The sequence below is a fragment of the Mus caroli genome, unplaced genomic scaffold (genome assembly GCF_978045245.1).
Source record: "Mus caroli unplaced genomic scaffold, Mus_caroli_1 scaffold_11, whole genome shotgun sequence".
Classification (NCBI taxonomy): Eukaryota; Metazoa; Chordata; class Mammalia; order Rodentia; family Muridae; genus Mus; species Mus caroli.
This window is the reverse complement of record NW_028227266.1, coordinates 51,989,182-52,010,350: the sequence shown is the minus strand read 5'-3', so window position 1 is coordinate 52,010,350 and position 21,169 is coordinate 51,989,182. Positions and strand designations below refer to the sequence as shown.

At 41.6% G+C, this 21,169-nt stretch overlaps 1 protein-coding gene across 3 annotated transcripts in view; it reads left to right on the top strand.

Annotated features, from left to right (window-relative positions):
- Elmod1 (ELMO domain containing 1) overlaps window positions 1–21,169 on the top strand; it is a 61,770-nt gene that overhangs the window by 8,403 nt on the left and 32,198 nt on the right. For all 3 annotated transcript variants that reach the window (XM_029482140.2, XM_029482141.2, XM_021172727.3), the window contains exon 2: window positions 12,353–12,453. In XM_029482140.2, the coding sequence (XP_029338000.1) occupies window positions 12,437–12,453 (17 nt within the window). In that variant the 5' untranslated portion in view covers window positions 12,353–12,436. The remainder of the gene's footprint in view (window positions 1–12,352; window positions 12,454–21,169) is intronic.

Here is a 21,169-nt window from a genome sequence, read left to right as displayed (position 1 = left end):
TAATATTATGTTATTAAAGGGATGGATATGAAGTTCATTTATGATTTAAAATCAGTTCCAAGGCCAGAGTGTGGAAATAAGAGCTTAACTACTGTAGAACCATGGAAACAGTTTTAGTTCACTGACTACGAGCAGATGGGTTTATAAATGATCCAAGCTCAAATCAAAGAAAATGTACAGCACACACGCTATAAAGTGACTCACTTGGGACAGCTCAGGAGGCGTAAGATGAAAGAATGATCTCCCTGAGTTGGAGTTGGGCTCAGATAACTTAAAATCACCATTGTAGGTTTCAAATTGAGTTCCTAGGTGTTTGCTCATGTATCTGCAAGTGTCTAACTCAACTAAACAAACTATATGTAACAGATCGCTATTGTACTTCCGTCCTTCATTTAATTTATAACTTTATTATCTTACACTTAATTATTGCCTAGACAACTAACAGTCATAAATCAATCAACAAGTAAATAAGTGCATCTATTCTGTGACTGCCACTGGGATATTTCCAGGATATTCTCTAATTATGTAATTCATATTTGAAATTGTTCATTCTAAAGGATGGTGATGTTTTTCAGCAGCCAGAAAATTAGACGTGTGTCTTAAGTTGTACATCTAATAGAGCATGACAGTGGGTGTGTAGTCTCAGGCATCTCTCTGCATCATGATTTGGCTTTCAGGGACATTTGTTTATACTATAGAATGGACATTTGTTGCTCTTTTTAAACAGGGGCTTCAAAATCCTATTTTATACTGAGGACTATACAGAGAGGCTATACAGAGAAGCAGAACCAACAGGAGATAGGCACATTTGTGCACACACATACACATATTCTCTCTCTCTCTCTCTCTCTCTCTCTCTCTCTCTCTCTCTCTCTCTCTCTCTCTCTCTCTCTCCCCATGTGTGTGTGCACATGTGTGTGTGTGTGTGTGTAGATTTATTATGAAGAATGGGCTCTGTTGATTATAGCAGCTGAAAAGTTCACATTCTGTTGTCTGCAAACCAGAGACCCAGAGAAGCTATTATAATTCTACCCAAGGGCAAGAAGACACCACTGTCTCAGCCCATCATGTGAAAGTCAAGTCCTGCCTTCCTCCTTTTTGTTACATTTGGACCCATAGCAGATTGGATAAATCAACCCACACTGGGCAGAGAAGCGTGCTTTATTGAGTGTAGGGATTCAAGCACTGATGTTATACAGAAAGTAGAATCAGAGCCTTACTTACCCAGAAATAATGTAATAAGAACACCTTGCCCCAATCAAGTTGACACATGAACTTAACCACCACAGGACTCTCCAGCGTTACAAAACAGATCCCACTTTTCACAACAGGAGTTGGGAGTGCCAAATGTTTCCCTTTTCACACAGGTTTGAGCCTTAGACCTGTTTCTGTTATCCATTCCAGGGGTTGCAGCCATTAAGGCCCCTCTACCAGTGCTAGACAGTGTGGAAACAGTACCAGCCTGGTGGTGGCAATAGAGGTTTCTTTAGTGGGCTGCTTTTATGTCATATGTCACATGTTAAACCCCCCCCCTTTTTTTTTTTTTTTGCTATACACTCTCCAAACCTGATTTCTTTGCCCACCTGGAAATCTGAGGAAATATTTTATGACTAATTTTCTGCTTACATGAGAAAGTGTGAGTTTGTTTTGTTTGGATTTGGGTTTTTGAGACAGTAGTCCAGACTGGCTTTGAACTCTTGTCAATCTACCTTCCTTAGCTTCTTGAGTGTTGAGATTATAGGTAAACTCTATCTTGACCCACTAGTTTCTGTTTCTGCAATAGTAAACCCTACATGGGACTCATCCCAAGCAGATGGAGGGGTATTCACCAGCCACCAGGACTCGAGGAATACAAGACATTCTGAGAGGCTCAAGGTGGGGGAGATGTTTATCCATTCTCAAAGTGTTTATGAGGGAAGTCACCTTGCTGGGCATAAGCTAGTGGTCGAGAGACAAGTAAAAAAAGGTAAGAACCCTAATGGCAAACTGAAGGTATAGACATGAATCTGTGAGCACGGTGATTTTAAGAATGGCTCCACTTTGAAAGTGGGAGGTTGGTATACGAAAGGATATTTCTTAGAACAATATATACTGTGTTTCATCTCTTCCAAGAGGCAACAATTTTCTTTCCTTTTTAATGTTTAAAGTGTGGAAGTTGCTCAAGTGTGTCATGCCTTGGTCACTACCATTCTGTTCCTGGAGGTCTCCCCAACCGTATTTAGCTGAACTAGGGTGTCACTGAAACACACTATCATCATCTGAGTAAAAGGCTCAGTAAGGAACTGGGGAGATGGCTCAGTCTGTAAAGAGCCTGGCACACAAATGTGAAGACCTGAGTCTGGATCTCCATGTAAAAACCCAGGTGCAGTGCCTGCAGTCCCAAAGCGGAGGAGGTAGAGATAAGGGTTCCTGGGGTTCCTGATCTTGCCAAATGAGTGAGTTCTGGGTTCAGTGAGAGACTCTGTCTTAAAATGGGGTGGGGGGCAGGTAAGGAAGGAAGCAGCAAGCAGCTGAAGAAACCTTTGTCTCCTCTGTCTCTCACGGCCACCTGCACTCATGTGCACATATCCAGCGACAGACGTGCACACATACACAAAACTAAAACTAAGGAAATAAATACACAAAGGGGGGCTGTATTTAATCAGGGTAAGGCTTTCACATTTCTTAAAACATCACAATAGTAAGACTTGACCGTACAGCCTCCGATCCTTCTCCACTCCAAATTTGTATTTATCAAGAAAGAATGTTTCATTTTAATGTGAGAAGCTGTGTCCACATATTTACCATCTTTTGTTGTGGTCTTCCTTTAGAATTTTAATTTTCAAGGTGAAAATATCGAGGATATTTTGCGTCAAGTACACTATTCTATTTTTAGACTTCCCCCGGGGTCTTTGAAAAGTCAGAGACAGATTCCATCAACTGTGCTCGCCTATCCTTCACCGCCTTGAGAGGCAGACAAGCAGAGCGTGTGCTGCTGAAGCCAGTCATGAGCGGATTTATGGGCGGCCTCGACTTCTCCAGCGAATGTGGACAGCCATTGCTATAAGTCACAAAATAAGCCCCAGATGAGTGTTTTCGTCTGAGGAAGGGAAAAGCCTCCCGAGTTGTCGTGTTCATGCATGTCAGCAGGGCAGTTCTGAAGCTGACTGCCCAAGAAGGAGGAAAAAAGGCTCTCAAACTTGGCCTCAGGGCGATGGTTAGGTGTGAGCATGACACCTCTAGTGGATATCTCAGTGCCATGTGTGAACAGTCACTGTTACATTACAAAGACTCTCTTCCCTCCCCCGGAGTGGTGATTTTTCATATTGCTAGTTTTCAGTCCTTCTGTGAATACCTTAAACCCCAAATTGCACTTTATCCATGCTCCAAATGTACATCACAGCCTTAGGATTTTTCTTCTCTTCTTCTCCATTCCACTCTGCCTCTCCATTGCCTTACTAATTCCTTCCACTCCCTGTCTTTTTTTTTTCTTGAATGTGTTCTCTTGTTTGCATTATATCCTTTTAAAGTCTCTCATTTTTCCTTGTAGAGAATCCTTACTTCTCAGGACTTGATCAGATATGAAGCAGGCTGAAAATAGACCTTGTCTGAATTTGCTAATTTAGATCTATTTATTCGCCCAACCTAAATCTGACGCTAGGCCCGTTTGATCTGGAAGGATTGATGGAGCTCTTGTTTGGTTTGTGGCTCTGCCTGCCACAGCAGTTCAGGCAGGTTATTTTTGCCCAGACTCCTCACCCACAATCTCTGTCCTTGCTTAGTGTCCCATGCAGATGTGTTTCCTGCTGCCATGCTCATTTTGGAGAGGGATTATTTTCCCCTAATTTTTTTTGGAAAGCATCTATAGACAAGCATACATGCAGAGCATAGTAAAGAGTTGATGTGAGCTGAGTTCATCTGATCTTTAAACCACATCAGCTTTGGGAGTTTGTTGGTGTGAGCCTTTCCCAGAGCACTCACGTTTTTCCCTCCATTTTGTCTTCTCTACCTAAACATACGGAGGATGAGGTAGGTCAAAAAGAAACACATCTATTTCTTTTTCTTAAAACAATTCTTATTTTGCATTTACTTTATGTGAGGGTGTTTTTACCTGCGTTATATATCTATGCTCCACATGCAAACAGTGCCTAAGGAGACCAGAAGAGGGCGCAGCATCCCCTGGAGCTAGCACTATGCCACCATGTGAGTACTGGCAATCATATCTGGTCCTCTGGAAGAGCAGCCAGTACTCTTAACCACTGAGCCATCTCTCTGGGCCCACTTTCTGTCTGTTCTTAGTAGATTCCTAAATCTCTCCCTGACTGAGGAATGCCATCTCTGTTTTTATTGTATCACATTCTTAAAACGCTGTAAACACGCAAAGTCAGATGTCCCTGGAAGCTGGTCTCCCGGTTGCTCCCCCTGGATGCTCTGAAGCTTGGGATACTCGTGAGGCTCACACCCTGCTGGCTTCCTGGCTTTGCACTTTAGTGTAAATTAAATGTAGTTTTTATTCTAAATTAAATGTAGTCGTTATTCTCTTGCCCATGTCTGTCTGGAATATTGACCCAGTGGCTTCTAAAGGCATTGCAGAAAAGAGCTGAGAACCACCCTGAATCTCAACTCTGCCTCTGCTAACCATAGCCCTTCCTTGAAAGGTCCCTTAACCTCTCCAGCTCAACTTCCTCAGCTGCAAAATGGGGACAATAATGGTGACTCACTTCCTGAGGTGGCTAGGAGTGAGTTTATACAAGCAAAACCCATTGGTTGTTGCCCAACTTTTAGCAAATTGTGTGTAAATACTAGTTGTTATTAATTCCACAAAACCTTAAACTAAGATTTAATTCTTAAGATTGGATTTTATACCAGGAGGTGGTGGCACATGCCTTAAGTCCTAGCACTTGGGAGGCAGAGAATAGGATTTTATTTTAAGTGTACTCTATATACATTTTCAAAGTAGTGGGATAATCATATTGGGCAGGTGTTAGAATGAAACAGTATTCACTTTGGGGATTGTTTTTTATGTATGTGTAAGTACCGCAAACCCACAAGCATTTTGGTTGTTGGAATATACAGTCAGTTAAAATTTGAAGACTGTACAGAGATAGGGTTTTTGGTTTTTTGTTTTTGTTTTTTTGTTTTTTGTTTTGCTTTTGCTTTTCTGCCCCCACCCCCATATAGGGATTAAGATTTTGAAGAAAGGAGCTCTGCTGCCTCTAGTGGAGTCTCTAACTCATTCCCTGGGGTGTTCAATGGCTGGATGGAAAAGATGGATTTACTCTGTGGTGCTTTACAAAGAACCGCAGGGAACTTCGTGCTCAAAGAAGGCAGCACAAGTTTCCTGATGTTGGGGGCCCAGGAGCCCTTCAGAAGCCATGGACCAGTGATCACTGTCCCTTCCCTCCCAGCTGGAAAAAGAGAGAAGAGGCAGATAGCAGCACAGCCCCATAGTGAAGTGCCAAACCGTCTCCGGGTGTTTGATCAGCAAGCTCAGTCATTTGATCTTTCTCTTTGGATCTGCTCATCTCTGTACATAGGGAGACAAGTCACTGCAGGGCCCTGCTGAGTTTCACAAGCCTGGTTTATAATCCTTTTCCTTATCATTGGAAAAATAAGAGCTAGGGCTTTTTTTTTTCTTCCAGGTGGGAAATTTAGAGTTTGTTTTACTAGTGTTGTTATCGATTGATGCTTTTAACATGAATTTCCCTAAGAAAGATAACAGCAAATACTACAGAGAGTTAGGAGCCTAGGGAGGAAATAAATATGAAAAAGATCATCTGTGTGGGATAAGAAGATGGCTTAGTGGATAAGAGTGCTTGCTGCACAGCAATGAAGACCTGAGTCCATACCTGATACCCATATAAAAGCTGAACATAGATGCGGGCACCTGGAACCCCAACACTGGTAGGGGCAGAGACAGGAGGATTTCTGAGACTTAATGCCTCAGCCTCCCAAAAGAACAAGCTCCAGATTGAGAGAGAGGCCTCGTTTTAGGGGAATAAGCAAGAGAGCATAGAACAGGACATTTGGCCTTCTCCTTTGGCCTCCAGGCAAGCACATGGCTCTTCCTTCTCTCTCTCTCACACACACAATTTTTCTAAGCTTTTGAGACAATATTAAGAATGCAGAATACAACAAAAAAATTATTGTGTCCACCCTAGAATACCTCCCTCTGTATAGAAAGCCATGGGGAAGGGACAGTCCAGAGTGGGTTTGGTGTTGTCTTAATTCCCAGGAGAGAGGTAGCAATATTGTCTAGCCAGAAAAATTGGTGAACTTTTTCTGGATTGAACCAAAAGGTTGACATTTGCATTTGTCAAGTAGGTAATTTCCATGTAATCATTAAAGTTAATAGGCCGGTGTGTACAGACACTCAATATGTCTACTGTAGCCACACTGTGACAATGGTGGAGATGAAAGGAAATGTACAAAGTGATAAATTGGCCACAAAGGAGAACTATGACTCTTGGCATCCTCACTGAAAAGCAACTCAGAGACTATTTCCTAGCAACAGCAACTCAAAGCACCAGAGATTCTACCCTACCTTACTACACAGATTACAGCAATCAGCGCCTCTTTGAAACGTAAAGGAACAGGGCATAGTACGAACTAAGCATTTTTCTGTATAAATTTAGGCTAACTTACATAATCATTTGCCAATGGACAATGCGTTTAGTGACAATTTGCTTACTGTTTAACAACAAGCCATTTTTGATGTTTCTTGGGAGGGAACAAATTAAGAAGATCTAAGTTGTTACCGTTGCCTCCCATTAAAGGACAGATTATTACAACTGATTACTGGTTTTTTTCATCACTTTTTTCTACCCAACAAGTGAACCCGGTTATTTCCTCTTGGTAAATATTTATCCCCCATTTGCTTCTCACTCATGCCACCACCACTGTGCCAATTCAGGTCACAAAAGCCAGCCAGATTTTTTTTTTCCAATTTCTTTTTTTTTTTTTTTTTTGGTTTTTTCGAGACAGGGTTTCTCTGTATAGCCCTGGCTGTCCTGGAACTCACTTTGTAGACCAGGCTGGCCTCGAACTCAGAAATCCGCCTGCCTCTGCCTCCCGAGTACTGGGATTAAAGGCGTGCGCCACCACGCCCGGCTTTTTTTCCAATTTCTTAAGTGCAAGCAAAATGACCTTTTACTTTAGATGAAGATATAATGATAATGGCAAAGTAATGGAGCCATGGGTGCTCAGGCTCTGGGTGCCCGCTATGCACCTTAAGGATACTAAGCACCTAGCTGCTTTGGTCTATCCAGTGCTTGGAAGGTAGATATAACTACCCCTCCCACTGAACCCTAAACAGACTAAGCAGCTTGACTAAAGCTACCAGACTTTCTTTCCTGAATTCTGCAATCATAATGACCCTACCCTCTCTACCACATGGTGACTGTTCCTGCCTATAGTAAGTCTTCCCCTAGTTCCAAATTATGTTGCTCTGTTTGGTGCAGTGCCAGACATGCCTCCCCCAACCCCATGGGTAAATTTACATCTTGATATCTCCCAAGAACCTGTGACTTGATAGGTCAAACTTCCTAGGGAAGAACGCAGAATTTTTCTGGTAATAAGAGATTTTTAAGATAAACTAATTTTGTAGCTATATGAAATTGAACTACTTGAGAAGAAAATGATGTGCTGAGTCTGACAACGTATTCCTGGCTGTAACTCCTTCTTTATGTTATAAGAACTTTAGTCTCATCCTCATGAAGAATTGTGATGATGATCATAGTCTGTATATGTGGTTTGCCTAGTAATTCCATCTGGACTATGATTCTAATTACATGCCGAGAAAGTCCATTTATCTAGAGCTCCATACCATCACTTGGCCCTAGAAACCTAGAATGTCCTAGATTCCCAAGTCCAACTCTGCAAAACTCTATAGCTCAGTGAATTCCTTGACCAGTTGCCATCCACAGACAGAGGCCTGTGTTGGCTCCTCATTTTCCTTCACCAACAAAAGCCTTGCCAACTCCACCCACTAAGTATCTCTCAAATTCTTCATGCCATCTCTCTAGTCATCACCTTTCTATATCATTATTCTTGCCAGGAGCATCACCGGAAGCTTCTAAATGGTATCACTACCTGTAATTTCATCACAGTACAACCCATTCTTTGTACTACGATCAGAGTGTGTTCTTAAATTTTACTATTATTTTATGAGTATGGACCTTTTGCCTGCACAAATATCTGTGCATCAGTTGTACACCTTATCTACACCAAAGCCAGAGGAGGGCATCAGATACCCTAGAACAGGAATTGCAGGTGGTTCCAAGCCACCATGTGGGTGCTGGAATCAAATCCAGGTCCTCTGGAAGAGCAGCCAATGCTCTTAACCATGAGCCATCTCTTCAGCCCCAATAATCAAATCATGTTTTTTTTAAACCATTAATCAAATCGTGTTGCATATCAGCTTGAAAACTTGCAGTAGTCCTCACTACTCATATGAGATGCGTCAAACTCTTTCCCCTGCCCCCTTCCCTCCTCCCACTCATTCCACTCACTCCAGGTCCTCCACTTGCTCAGCCCCATCCCTCGCTCCAGGCCCTGCTCTCTCCAGCCCATAGGTTTATTTATTTCTCATTATGGATGGTTGTGAGCCACCATGTGGTTGCTGGGATTTGAACTTATGACCTATGGAAGAGCAGTCAGTGCTCTTAACCACTGATCCATCTCACCAGCCTGCATCACACTCTTACAAGGCCTTCTGATAGGCCTTCCACATCTCATTGCCCTCTCACTGAGGACCACACCAGGCATAGGAACATCTTCTCTATGTGCATTGTGCTTCTTTCACTTCTAGGGTTTTGTACTTCTACTTGTAATTCTGTGCTTAAGTACCTATCTGCTTTCCTGTTGCAGAGCCTGGGAGCTGGAGTATGGAGAAGTGGGGAAGTGGGGTGTCAGGGTGTGTCCGAACCCCATCCCTCCCCCAACCCTGGGACTGAATGTCCCAGAGCAGGTAGCCCTGTAGCCCCAACTTTGCCCCCACCCCAGGAGGTCTCACTCCCTGGTAGCCAGTTTAATTTCCTCTCTTCTTGTAAGGTCGTGTCCAGCAGCGTCTGGAACTTCTCCTTATGCAAATGAGGCATCTCCGGCACCATAGCCAGGGCCAATGGTGTACACTCATCTCAATAACCCCGACCCACCCACCCCCAAAGGTTTAAGTTGCCTTTGTTCCCCCAAATGAAACAAGCAGTGTCACTGAAGCTGTCTTGGAGAAGTCTGTTTCTCATCAGGCTCACAGCAACCTGAGCATTCTCTCTCTCTCTCTCTCTCTCTCTCTCTCTCTCTCTCTCTCTCTCACACACACACACACACACACACACACAGAGAGAGAGAGAGAGAGAGAGAGAGAGAGAGAGAGAGAGAGAGAGAGAGAGAGAGCATTATTGCCCCCACTTCCCCTCTCAGGATCCACCAATCTCAACAATGGGCAGGGAAATGGAGCCTGAACGCCATCATCCTGTATCAGCCTGTCACTCAAGATGGTTGGTCTGAAGAATGCAGCCACACTCCTCTAATTCACTGCGTAACTCTGGATGTAAGGCAGAAGAGGCATTAATTCTTTAAAACACTTAAGTTTAGAATGATACTCATTTACAAAGAAGTTACCAAAGTAATACAGATAGTTCCTTTATACTGTCTCCCAGTTTCCAGTATTCATATCTTGCACTGATGCAGTATGCTTGCCACAACTGGCAGATGTTTATTAGCATCTCATTAATTAATCCAAGTTCACGTTTTTCTTTTTATAAGTATTTTTGGTTTTGTTTAATTATTATTACTCTGTGTGCATATGCATGATGTGTGTATATAAGTGCAAGCACAAACGTGTGTGTATGTGTCTGTGTGTAGGTCAGAGGTCTTCTTTCAGGAGTCTGTTCTCTCCTTCCATTGTAATAACTAAGTTCAGGTTATCAGGCTCACACAGCGAACACTTCCACCCACTGAGTTATGGCACTCTGGACTGACCTTTATTAACATTCCCTTAGCTATTACTTTATTCCCCTTTTCGCCTTCCAGGACCCTGCCTCGTATGCCTCGTTTAGAGGACCTGTCTCCTTAGGAACACATCTCTTGGCTTCTGTACTTTACTGGACTTTCCTTAGTTTTGATTACCTTGAGCATTCTGAGACGTCTGGTTACGGACTTTGTGGTATGTCCTCCCTCTGGGATTATCTGATGTTTCTCTCCGGATTAGACTAGAATGATTGGACTGACAGGAGCAAGTATCATGGACATTCTGCTTTTTGCTGTCACTCTTTGGTGACATTAGCACCTGACTGGGGCAGTGCTTGTCACGTTTCCCCATGTCACTTACTCCTCTCTCTTACCTTACAGTGTTCGGGAAGACACTAGGTCTAGCCTTCCTTTTAGGGGTAAGAAGTTTTGCACAACTTCCTTGAGGACAAAGTGTCAACCTATTTAATCGACATTCTTGTGTGTGTGTGAGACCTATGTAGCCTTCTCTCTGTGTTTTCTGACCCAGTCTTCTTTTGCCCTGATACAGAACCCTGGATCTTCATTACACATAGCTTCTAGTTCAACGGTGCTTTATTTTGTTGCCCAGATTGTTCCTTCCCTGGCCACTGGGGCTTTTTCCATGTTTATTTGTGTTTACTTTAAATACCCCCTCTTTTGCCTTAGGCGCATCCCTTTCTGGCATGATGTTTCTCAGCATGACCCAATTATAAATTGTCCGTTTCTCCAAGACTCCCTGGCTCCTTGCAAAGGTGAATATATGAGAAACCATAAGCTATCTGGAAGCATTGCATAATTAAATTAAAAGCCAGATTCATAATTGGATTCATTTGGAAGCCACAGATATACAAAGAATGATGTAATGTCCCTACTACCCCAAATGAACAAGTATGATTTTTAATTTTGCTTCTGACATATTTTAAGGGAAAAGCACTTATAACGTCAAAGGGCATTTCTCCCCTCTCTGTCTTGCCGGAAGCAATCAGCCACAGTCTCCGTGTGTAGATTTTTTTTTCAGACATGTAGACTGTACATTGTAGAGAGTACTTGTAGGTGCACATATGTTAAGGAGAAGTTGGCCTTGAGTTGGGCTATGTCCCTGACTTGTGAGCTGCTCTGGGTGGTAGCTGTGACACTGCCCTCTGCAGGGCGTGCACACACTCCATTCCACTCACTTCTCCTGAAGCTGTCTTTCCCCTTTGCCCTTCCTTCAATGGTATCTTCTCTCTGCTCTTATTTGCAGCCAATTCTCTGTAGACTGCCCCGTGTATCATCCTTACCAGAAGAGAGTAAATATGCCAGAAGCCATGGGTGTTGGGAAAGCAAACATTATTGAGAAATTTTCATTTAAATGAGTTGTTTGACAATTTCATACATGTCTATAATGCCTTCTAATAACTTCCATCCTCACTCTCTTCCTCCCCTTTCAACTCCTTCCTTCTCTACAGATCCCATTCTCACAGTCATGCCTGCCTGTGTTCTTTTGTGACCCACTGACTTTAACCAGGGCTGTCTACTGAAACTTGGCAGCCTCACCAAAGACAGTGACTTCTCCCCTCCCAGAATCCATCAGTAGCCAATAGTCAAGCAAAGGGTGGGAGAGACCTGTGTTGACAGGACCAGTCTTGTGCAGGCCAAGGGTATATAACCACAACTGCTGGGAGATATGACTGTAATGCCATAACACATCCAGAAGATGGCGTTTCACAGCCCCTCTCCCTGTCTTCTGCTCTTACAGTCTTTGTCTTCCTCTTCTATGATTCTTCTATGATATCTCTTAGGGAAATTTTGAACTGCAAAGAACTGTGCAATGTAGTACCTTATTCCTCTGTTCATTGTGCAAAATGTATACATACATACATACATACATACATACCTTGAACTTGACACATTTATTTATTTGTCAGGAGCACCTGGCTCTTGAACAACTATTTAAAATTGTCTATTAACATATACCAATTATAGCAATTCTGAGCTTAACAATAGTATCAGTTCCTTCCTGTTCTTTTTGAATTGTGCTTTTGGAAAGTTAAGGGTGCTGGGGTCATGGGGCACCTGGAAACCATGATAGTAGTTTTTATGGTTTTTTAATTTATTTTTCTTATACATGTTGTTCCTTAAAATATTAGGAAAAATACCCCCCAAAGAGAAAAGGCTTATTATTGAAGCTCACAAAATCATCCCCAGCAAGTGAGTTATAAAATGAAAAGTTAACTGTACGATTGTAAGGTGAAAGGCTGCAGCTTTCCTCTCCAGCCTTTGAATTCCTCCCGTGGGCAGTTCTAGTGATAGTGTTCTGGGCATGGAGCATGTTGTCGTATCCAGCAAGACAGGAGGACTTTGTTTGGAAATCCCAGTAACTCATGTAATTTTTTTCCTGTAGCCCACACTTACTTTGCAAAAGCAAATTTGGAAGCAGTTGCTTGAAGACAGTTGGCATAGCATCCGGAGAGTCAACGCCTGCAAAATGAAGCACTTCCTGAGGTAAGTGACCTCTGCTCCCTGGGTAACCCCTCTGAAGCTGAAACTCCCCTGCCAGTCAGAAAGCTCTTTCCTCTGGTCCTCAGCTGTGGTCCCAAGACAGGTCTGTTGGCATAGCATCTTGAATGAGAGTAACCTGTGTGTGAGGCTCCTCTCCTAACTCTTGTCCACCCTTTGATGTTGAGAGAGCACGTGGAGGTGACGGGAGAGCCTGGGCCTAAGAACATGAATGTTCTTCACAACCTTGGAGGCATGTGTTCCTGACGGATGATATACAAACACATGAAATTTGAAGTCTATGAATCATCTATTAAGGGATCAGTTGTAATCTGTGTAAAATCCACTGCTCTGAAATAAAGAATTGTAAATTTCCAAAAAGTTAGAACTTGGCTGACACACCAAATCACACTAGTATTATTCCTCACCACAGTCTGTTTTCAGCTTCTTTCTGCTGCCTGGTGATGTCTCTGCGTTATCTGTTAACAGCTCCCAGACAGACCTGCATGGAGTATCTGTGTTAGTGTTCTTTGGACAGTCCTGCTGGTTAGAAAACATCGGCTGGACATCTTATAACTAACTTCAAGATTATTAATTGCCATCAATGTTTCTATTAATAAAATATATTGAATAATATTAAAATATGAAAAAATAAAATCAGGCTGAGTGTTAGAAAAATTAAATGCATTTTCAAAAAAAAATGTAGTCGTCTTTCCATCAAGATAGTGACACATCCTTTGCTCTGCTCTGGTCACCCTCTAAGCAATGGGCTTGCTTCTTTCAAGATATTATTTGACTCTCTCAGAGGTGACTTAAGGATTGCTTCCCCCCACTGGTTTTGTTTCCATCATTGTTTCTGGGGGTGTAGATAAGGGTGTGAGGGATTCACTGTGCTTTGTCATGGTCAGTGGTGATTACTGGACAATTATGCAAAACTATCTGGAGATCATCATTATTGAGTTTGCTAGCTTGAACAGAATATCACTAATTTATCTCAGCTATGTGAAAAGATAGTATTTAAAGTATCACTAAGACATTTATTTGACCTGATACATTTTTGGTTGACATGGCTATTAACTCTCCTGTTCATACAGTCAAGAAAAGCTGGTATTTTGACTATCTCCTGAATGCAAATATGGATTCTTTCCAAGCTCAATGTGGCCTGAAGCTTAGCAGCCAGGAGCTACTTCCATCACAGAGGTTAGGGTGATGGTGAGATTTGTGTCAGGCCTGTGCTGATGAACTAAACTTGAGCCAAAACCAGTCATTCTACAAGCAATTGTAGCACTGGCTTTTCTAAGTTTCCTTATGAAATCAAATGGGTGCAATGGTGTGTTTGGAGAGATCCTAATACTTTATTTCAGAACCAATCTCCACCTGATGATTGGGAACTGGTAAAATGAAAATCCATTGGTAAGATTTTGTACCCACAGCGTCAGTTGTGTGTTCTAACACAAACTTCTGTTTTTCCTTAACGCATATATTTATAAAGATTATTTGTCATTGACTCCTTATGTGAGACTGAGGATAGAATAGCAGACTAAAAATTAAGAAGGAAATGAGGGAGCAGCAGGATGGCTGATAGGGTAAAGATGATTGACACTGAGTCTGATGACCTGATTTTGATCCCAGAACCCACATGGTGGAAAGAGAGAACCAACTCCTGCCTGTTGTCTTCCACATGTGTGCTGTGGCATACCCACATACTCACAGGCAAACAGGTATACACAAACACACACATGTGCACACACATGTGCACAAGCATACACGCGCACACATACACAATCACAGACACCACATGAAGAAGTGTTAAACAAAAGAGGGGGTCTCCACCAATTATTTATTTTGAAATAGCAAAAGTAGGTTCATTGCCCATTCTTAGTTGATTACTGGTTTTTGCTTGAGATTTTGTTTTTAATATTTTTCCTGTCATATTGTTTCAGTTTATTTTTTGTTAATATATATGGAATGTGAAAGGATAGACATCAAGAAATTTACAAACTCTCTTAGGTTATATTACCATTTATTCCCCTAAACAGTCCATTCTCATAGTTGTTTGGCAACTTTCAAAATTCTTTCTTTTCAAAAGAAAGAAAGAAAGAAAGAAAGAAAGAAAGAAAGAAAGAAAGAAAGAAAGAAAGAAAGAAAGAAAGAAAGAAAGAAAGAAAGAAAGGAAGGAAGGAAGGAAGGAAGGAAGGAAGGGAAAAGAAAAGATACATAACATTGATAACATTGCCTGGGTGAATCAAGTGTTAACTCCTGATTCCTTGTGTTAGGTAAAATGAAGAGCTGACTTTTACTGAGGAGAATTTCAGCATTACTTAAAAGGCCACAAGGAGATTAATCTGTCAACTGAAATGTCCTGAATGAATACCTTAGCAAACTAGATTAATTTTGAGGCATCCAGATTGTAAGAAAGAATGTTTTAACTCACATTTAAACTATACAATATCTGTATTAGTCCTTTCTTTTCTAAATGCCTCAATCCAAACAATTTATTGAAAGAAAGAAAGAAAGAAAGAAAGAAAGAAAGAAAGAAAGAAAGAAAGGAAGGAAGGAAGAAAGGGAGGGAGAGAGAGAGAGAGAGAGAGAGAGAGAGAGAGAGAGAGAGAGAGAGAGAGAGAGAGAGAGAGAGAGAGAGAAAGAAAGAAAGAAAGAAAGAAAGAAAGAAAGAAAGAAAGAAAGAAAGAAAGAAAGAAAGAAAGAAAGAAAGAAAGAAAGAAAAAGTTTATTCAGCTCATGATTCTGGAAACTGGGAGGTCCAAGGTAGAAAGACTACGTCTGAACAGGACCTTCTTGCTGCCAAAGACCCTGAAGAATCACAAGGCTACACAAGGCTCTACGTGGTGAGAGGAGCCTATGACAGATGCCCAAACTAGACTACATAAGAGCCCTACTCTCAAGATCATAAATGGATTGACCCACTAACCCATAAATGGACTCCTTCATGAGGGTGGTGCATCCATGGCCTAGTCATTTCTAGAAGGTGTTACTGGTCCAATCCCTTAACTTTCATAGTGGAGATCAGTTTGAACATGAGTTTTACACCGGCCAATCAAATCACAGCAGTAGCCTCCACTTCAGCTGCCACTGCCACCACATATAGTAATAGTGGAGATATTCAATGCATAAAGGAAAAAAGAAAATGTTTTATGTATGTCACTTTAAATACATCAGATAGAGCAAATCATTACTACAGGAAGAGTACACCCAGCTAGAGGTAATTGAATGCAGTCTGTAATTGAACGCAGTTGTGGGAGGTTGGCTAACTGTTCACAGGCACCCAATCTGACTTTAGCCACGACTGCATAATAAGAAAGCAAAGGGTACAGTGAATGAGAACAACGTGCCCATATGACCCCAAAAGAAGGTCAGCATGTTTTATACTCCACGTGTAACTAAGGCTTAGGAGTTTAGGTTTTATTATATACTGTATTTATTTTAATTCAATTGATAGATATGGTAATGGGGCTCAAGACTTACACTCAAGATATTTGTCCTCATTAGAATGTCATTATTTTGAAATTAGATTTTTTTTAAAGCCACCAGAACACTATTTTGGAAGATTCTGATAAAGGGAATTTTGAAGTCACCCCTCATAAATAGTTGCCACTAACTGTTCCAGCCCCAGTCTCCCACTTCTCCATTGTGAACCTTCCTGTGTATGTTCATTCTTGAAGTAAGAAAAGAAGGGCAAAAATTTGCCAAGCTCAAACCTCCATGAGAGAAACTGAGCAACACAGCAAACCTCCCCATCCTTCTGGGCTTTGAAGTAATTGGGGGAAGTATTTTACTGTTCTGATTGGCTAACTAAAGCCTCATCACTCACAAGCATAACTGTGTGGGGCTTTGTAAGTCATTCACACTTGGATAACAGGAGACTGATTCTTCCTGTCAGCACTTGTTGAGATGACACCCATATTATAGCGACTTGGATGGGTGTCTTACAGCGGAAGATGAGGAAGCTTGCTTAGCATTCGAACGCAGACCAATTTCCGGTAGCTTCTGCATTTTGTAAGCCCCATACCGTGTGCTGCTATGAGTCTTTGTGAAATGGTCTCTGCTCCCAAGTAACAGAGCAGCTGGAGAGGCCATGCCAAGCTAAGATACAGGAAAGAGCATGGTCTGTGGCAGTTGCAGGCTTTCTGTGATGTTCACAGATGTCTTCAGTGAGGTAACACTGGAGGAGCCAGGTGGTTGGAATGTGGTTGTTTGGTGCTAGGATTCAAACTTTGGACCTTCACATTCTAAACATGTCGCTGGTCACTGAACAACATCTCCAGGACCTAGGACGTTAGTAGTTTAGAATAAGGACAGCAGGTGTAAGAGATGGAAAAGCCGTTTGTTGAAAATGCTGTCTTTCTTCCACTGGATGTTTTTAGCTCCCTTGTCGAAGATCAAGTGACCATAGGTGTGTGGGTTCATTTCTGGGTCTTCAATTCTATTCCATTGGTCCATTTGTCTGTCACTATACCAGTACCATGCAGTTTTTATCACAATTGCTCTGTAGTAGAGCTTTAGGTCCGGCATGGTGATTCCACCAGAGGTTCTTTTATCCTTGAGAAGAGTTTTTGCTATCCTAGGTTTTTTGTTATTCCAGATGAATTTGCAGATTGCACTTTCTAATTCGTTGAAGAATTGATTTGGAATTTTGATGGGGATTGCATTGAATCTGTAGATTGCTTTTGGCAAGATAGCCATTTTTACAATGTTGATCCTGCCAATCCATGAGCATGGGAGATCTTTCCATCTTCTGAGATCTTCTATAATTTCTTTCTTCAGAGACTTGAAGTTTTTATTATACAGATCTTTCACTTCCTTAGTTAGAGTCACGCCAAGATATTTTATATTATTTGTGACTATTGAGAAGGGTGTTGTTTCCCTAATTTCTTTCTCAGCCTGTTTATTCTTTGTGTAGAGAAAGGCCATTGATTTGTTTGAGTTAATTTTATATCCAGCTACTTCACCGAAGCTGTTTATCAGGCTTAGGAGTTCTCTGGTGGAATTTTTAGGGTCACTTATATATACTATCATATCATCTGCAAAAAGTGATATTTTGACTTCCTCTTTTCCAATTTGTATCCCTTTGATCTCCTTTTGTTGTCGAATTGCTCTGGCTAGGACTTCAAGTACAATGTTGAATAGGTATGGAGAAAGTGGACAGCCTTGTCTAGTCCCTGATTTTAGAGGGATTGCTTCAAGCTTCTCACCATTTACTTTGATGTTGGCTACTGGTTTGCTGTAGATTGCTTTTATCATGTTTAGGTATGGGCCTTGAATTCCTGATCTTTCCAAGACTTTTATCATGAATGGGTGTTGGATCTTGTCAAATGCTTTTTCCGCATCTAACGAGATGACCATGTGGTTTTTATCTTTGAGTTTGTTTATATACTGGATTACGTTGATGGATTTCCGTATATTGAACCATCCCTGCATCCCTGGGATGAAACCTACTTGGTCAGGATGGATGATTGTTTTGATGTGTTCTTGGATTCGGTTAGCAAGAACTTTATTGAGGATTTTTGCATCAATATTCATAAGGGATATTGGTCTGAAGTTTTCTATCTTTGTTGGGTCTTTTTGTGGTTTAGGTATCAGAGTAATTGTGGCTTCATAGAATGAGTTGGGTAGAGTACCTTCTGTTTCTATTTTGTGGAATAGTTTGTGAAGAACTGGGATTAGATCTTCTTTGAAGGTCTGATAGAACTCTGCACTAAACCCATCTGGTCCTGGGCTTTTTTTAGTTGGGAGACTATTAATGACTGCTTCTATTTCTTTGGGGGATATAGGGCTGTTTAGATCATTAACCTGATCTTGATTCAACTTTGGTACCTGGTATCTGTCTAGGAACTTGTCCATTTCATCCAGGTTCTCCAGTTTTGTTGAGTATAGCCTTTGGTAGAAGGATCTGATGGTGTTTTGGATGTCTTCAGGATCTGTTGTTATGTCTCCTTTTTCATTTCTGATTTTGTTAATTAGGATGCTTTCCCTGTGCCCTCTAGTGAGTCTGGCTAAGGGTTTATCTATCTTGTTGATTTTCTCAAAGAACCAGCTCCTTGATTGGTTGATTCTTTGAATAGTTTTTCTTGTTTCCACTTGGTTGATTTCACCCCTGAGTTTGATTATTTCCTGCCGTCTACTCCTCTTGGGTGAATTTGCTTCCTTTTGTTCTAGTGCTTTTAGGTGTGTTGTCAAGCTGCTAATGTGTGCTCTCTCTAGTTTCCTTTTGGAGGCACTCAGAGCTATGAGTTTTCCTCTTAAAAATGCTTTCATTGCGTCCCATAAGTTTGGGTATGTTGTGGCTTCATTTTCATTGAACTCTAAAAAGTCCTTAATTTCTTTCCTTATTCCTTCCTTGACCAAGGTATCATTGAGAAGAGTGTTGTTCAGTTTCCACGTGAAGGTGGGCTTTCTATTATTTATTTTGTTATTGAAGATCAGCCTTAGTCCATGGTGATCTGATAGGATGCATGGGACAATTTCAATATTTTTATATCTGTTGAGGCCTGTTTTGTGACCAATTATGTGGTCAATTTTGGAGAAGGTACCATGAGGTGCTGAGAAGAAGGTATATCCTTTTGTTTTAGGATAGAATGTTCTGTAGATATCTGCCAGATCCATTTGATTCATAATTTCTCTTAGTTTCACTGTGTCCCTGTTTAGTTTCTGTTTCCATGATCTGTCCATTGGTGAAAGTGGTGTGTTGAATGGTGCTGGCACAACTGGTTGTTAACATGTAGAAGAATGCGAATCGATCCATTCCTATCTCCTTGTACTAAGGTCAAGTCTAAGTGGATCAAGGAACTTCACATAAAACCAGAGACACTGAAACTTATAGAGGAGAAAGTGGGGAAAAGCCTTGAAGATATGGGCACAGGGGAAAAATTCCTGAATAGAACAGTAATGGCTTGTGCTGTAAGATCGAGAATTGACAAGTGGGACCTCATGAAACTACAAAGCTTCTGCAAGGCTAAAGACACCATCAATAAGACAAAAAAACCACCAACAGATTGGGAAAGGATCTTCACCTATCCTAAATCAGATAAGGGACTAATATCCAATATATATAAAGAACTCAAGAAGGTGGACTCCAGAAAGTCAAATAACCCCATTAAAAAATGGGGCTCAGAACTGAACAAAGAATTCTCACCTGAGGAATACCGAATGGCAGAGAAGCACCTGAAAAAATGTTCAACATCCTTAATCATCAGGGAAATGCAAATCAAAACAACCCTGAGATTCCACCTCACACCAGTCAGAATGGCTAAGATCAAAAATTCAGGTGACAGCAGATGCTGGCGAGGATGTGGAGAAAGAGGAACACTCCTCCATTGTTGGTGGGATTGCAAGCTTGTACAACCACTCTGGAAATCAGTCTGGCGGTTCCTCAGAAAATTGGACATAGTACTACCGGAGGATCCAGCAATACCTCTCCTGGGCATATATCCAGAAGATGTCCCAACCGGTAAAAAGGACACATGCTCCACTATGTTCATAGCAGCCCTATTTATAATAGCCAGAAGCTGGAAAGAACCCAGATGTCCCTCAACAGAGGAATGGATACAGAAATTATGGTACATTTACACAATGGAGTACTACTCAGCTATTAAAAAGAATGAATTTATGAAATTCCTAGCCAAATGGATGGACCTGGAGGGCATCATCCTGAGTGAAGTAACACAATCACAAAAGAACTCACACAATATGTATTCATTGATAAGTGGATATTAGCCCAAAACTTAGGATACCCAAGATATAAGATACAATTTGCTAAACGCATGAAACTCAAGAAGAATGAAGACCAAAGTGTGGACACTGTGCACCTTCTTAGAATTGGGAACAAAACACCCAGGGAAGGAGCTACAGAGACAAAGTTCGTAGCTGTGATGAAAGGATGGACCATTTAGAGACTGCTGTATCCAGGGATCCGTCCCATAATCAGCTTCTAAACGCTGACACCATTGCATACACTAGCAAGATCTTGCTGAAAGGACCCAAATATAGCTGTCTCTTGTGAGACGATGCCGGGGCCTAGCAAACACAGGAGTGGATGTTCACAGTCAGCTATTGGATGTATCACAGGGCTCCCAATGGAGAAGCTAGAGAAAGTACCCAAGGAGCTAAAGGGATCTGCAACCCTATTGTTGGAACAACATGATGTACTAACCGGAACCCTGGAGCTCTTGTCTCTAGCTGCATATGTATCGAAAGATGGCCTAGTCGGCCATCAATGGAAAGAGAGGCCCATTGGACTTGCAAACTTTATATGCCCCAATATAGGGGAATGCCAGGGCCAAAAGAATGGGAATGGGTGGGTAGGGAAGTGGGGGGCGCTATGGGGGACTTTTGGGATAGTATTGGAAATGTAATTGAGGAAATTATGTAATAAAAATATTAAAAAAAAAAAAAAAAAAAAAAAAGAGATGGAAAAGCCACTGTGAGCAAAGTAGAGTGAGCACCGCAGTGCAGGTGGCCCACTTTGAGAGATGTGGACACCGTGTAGAGAGAGCAGAGGGTGAATGGAGGAATTTAGAGATAATCCTACATTTGCAACTATAGGATCAAACAGCCCAGAACACAGTAGCATTTTACCCCAACTCAAAGAAGGCTCGGAAGGGAATCCTTTTCTCTGCTAGCTTATCTCCCATTAACTGAAAACCCAGTCTAAGCCCGTCCTTTAACACACATGTAAAAGCAGAGACCCAGAGACACCAAGTAGCTT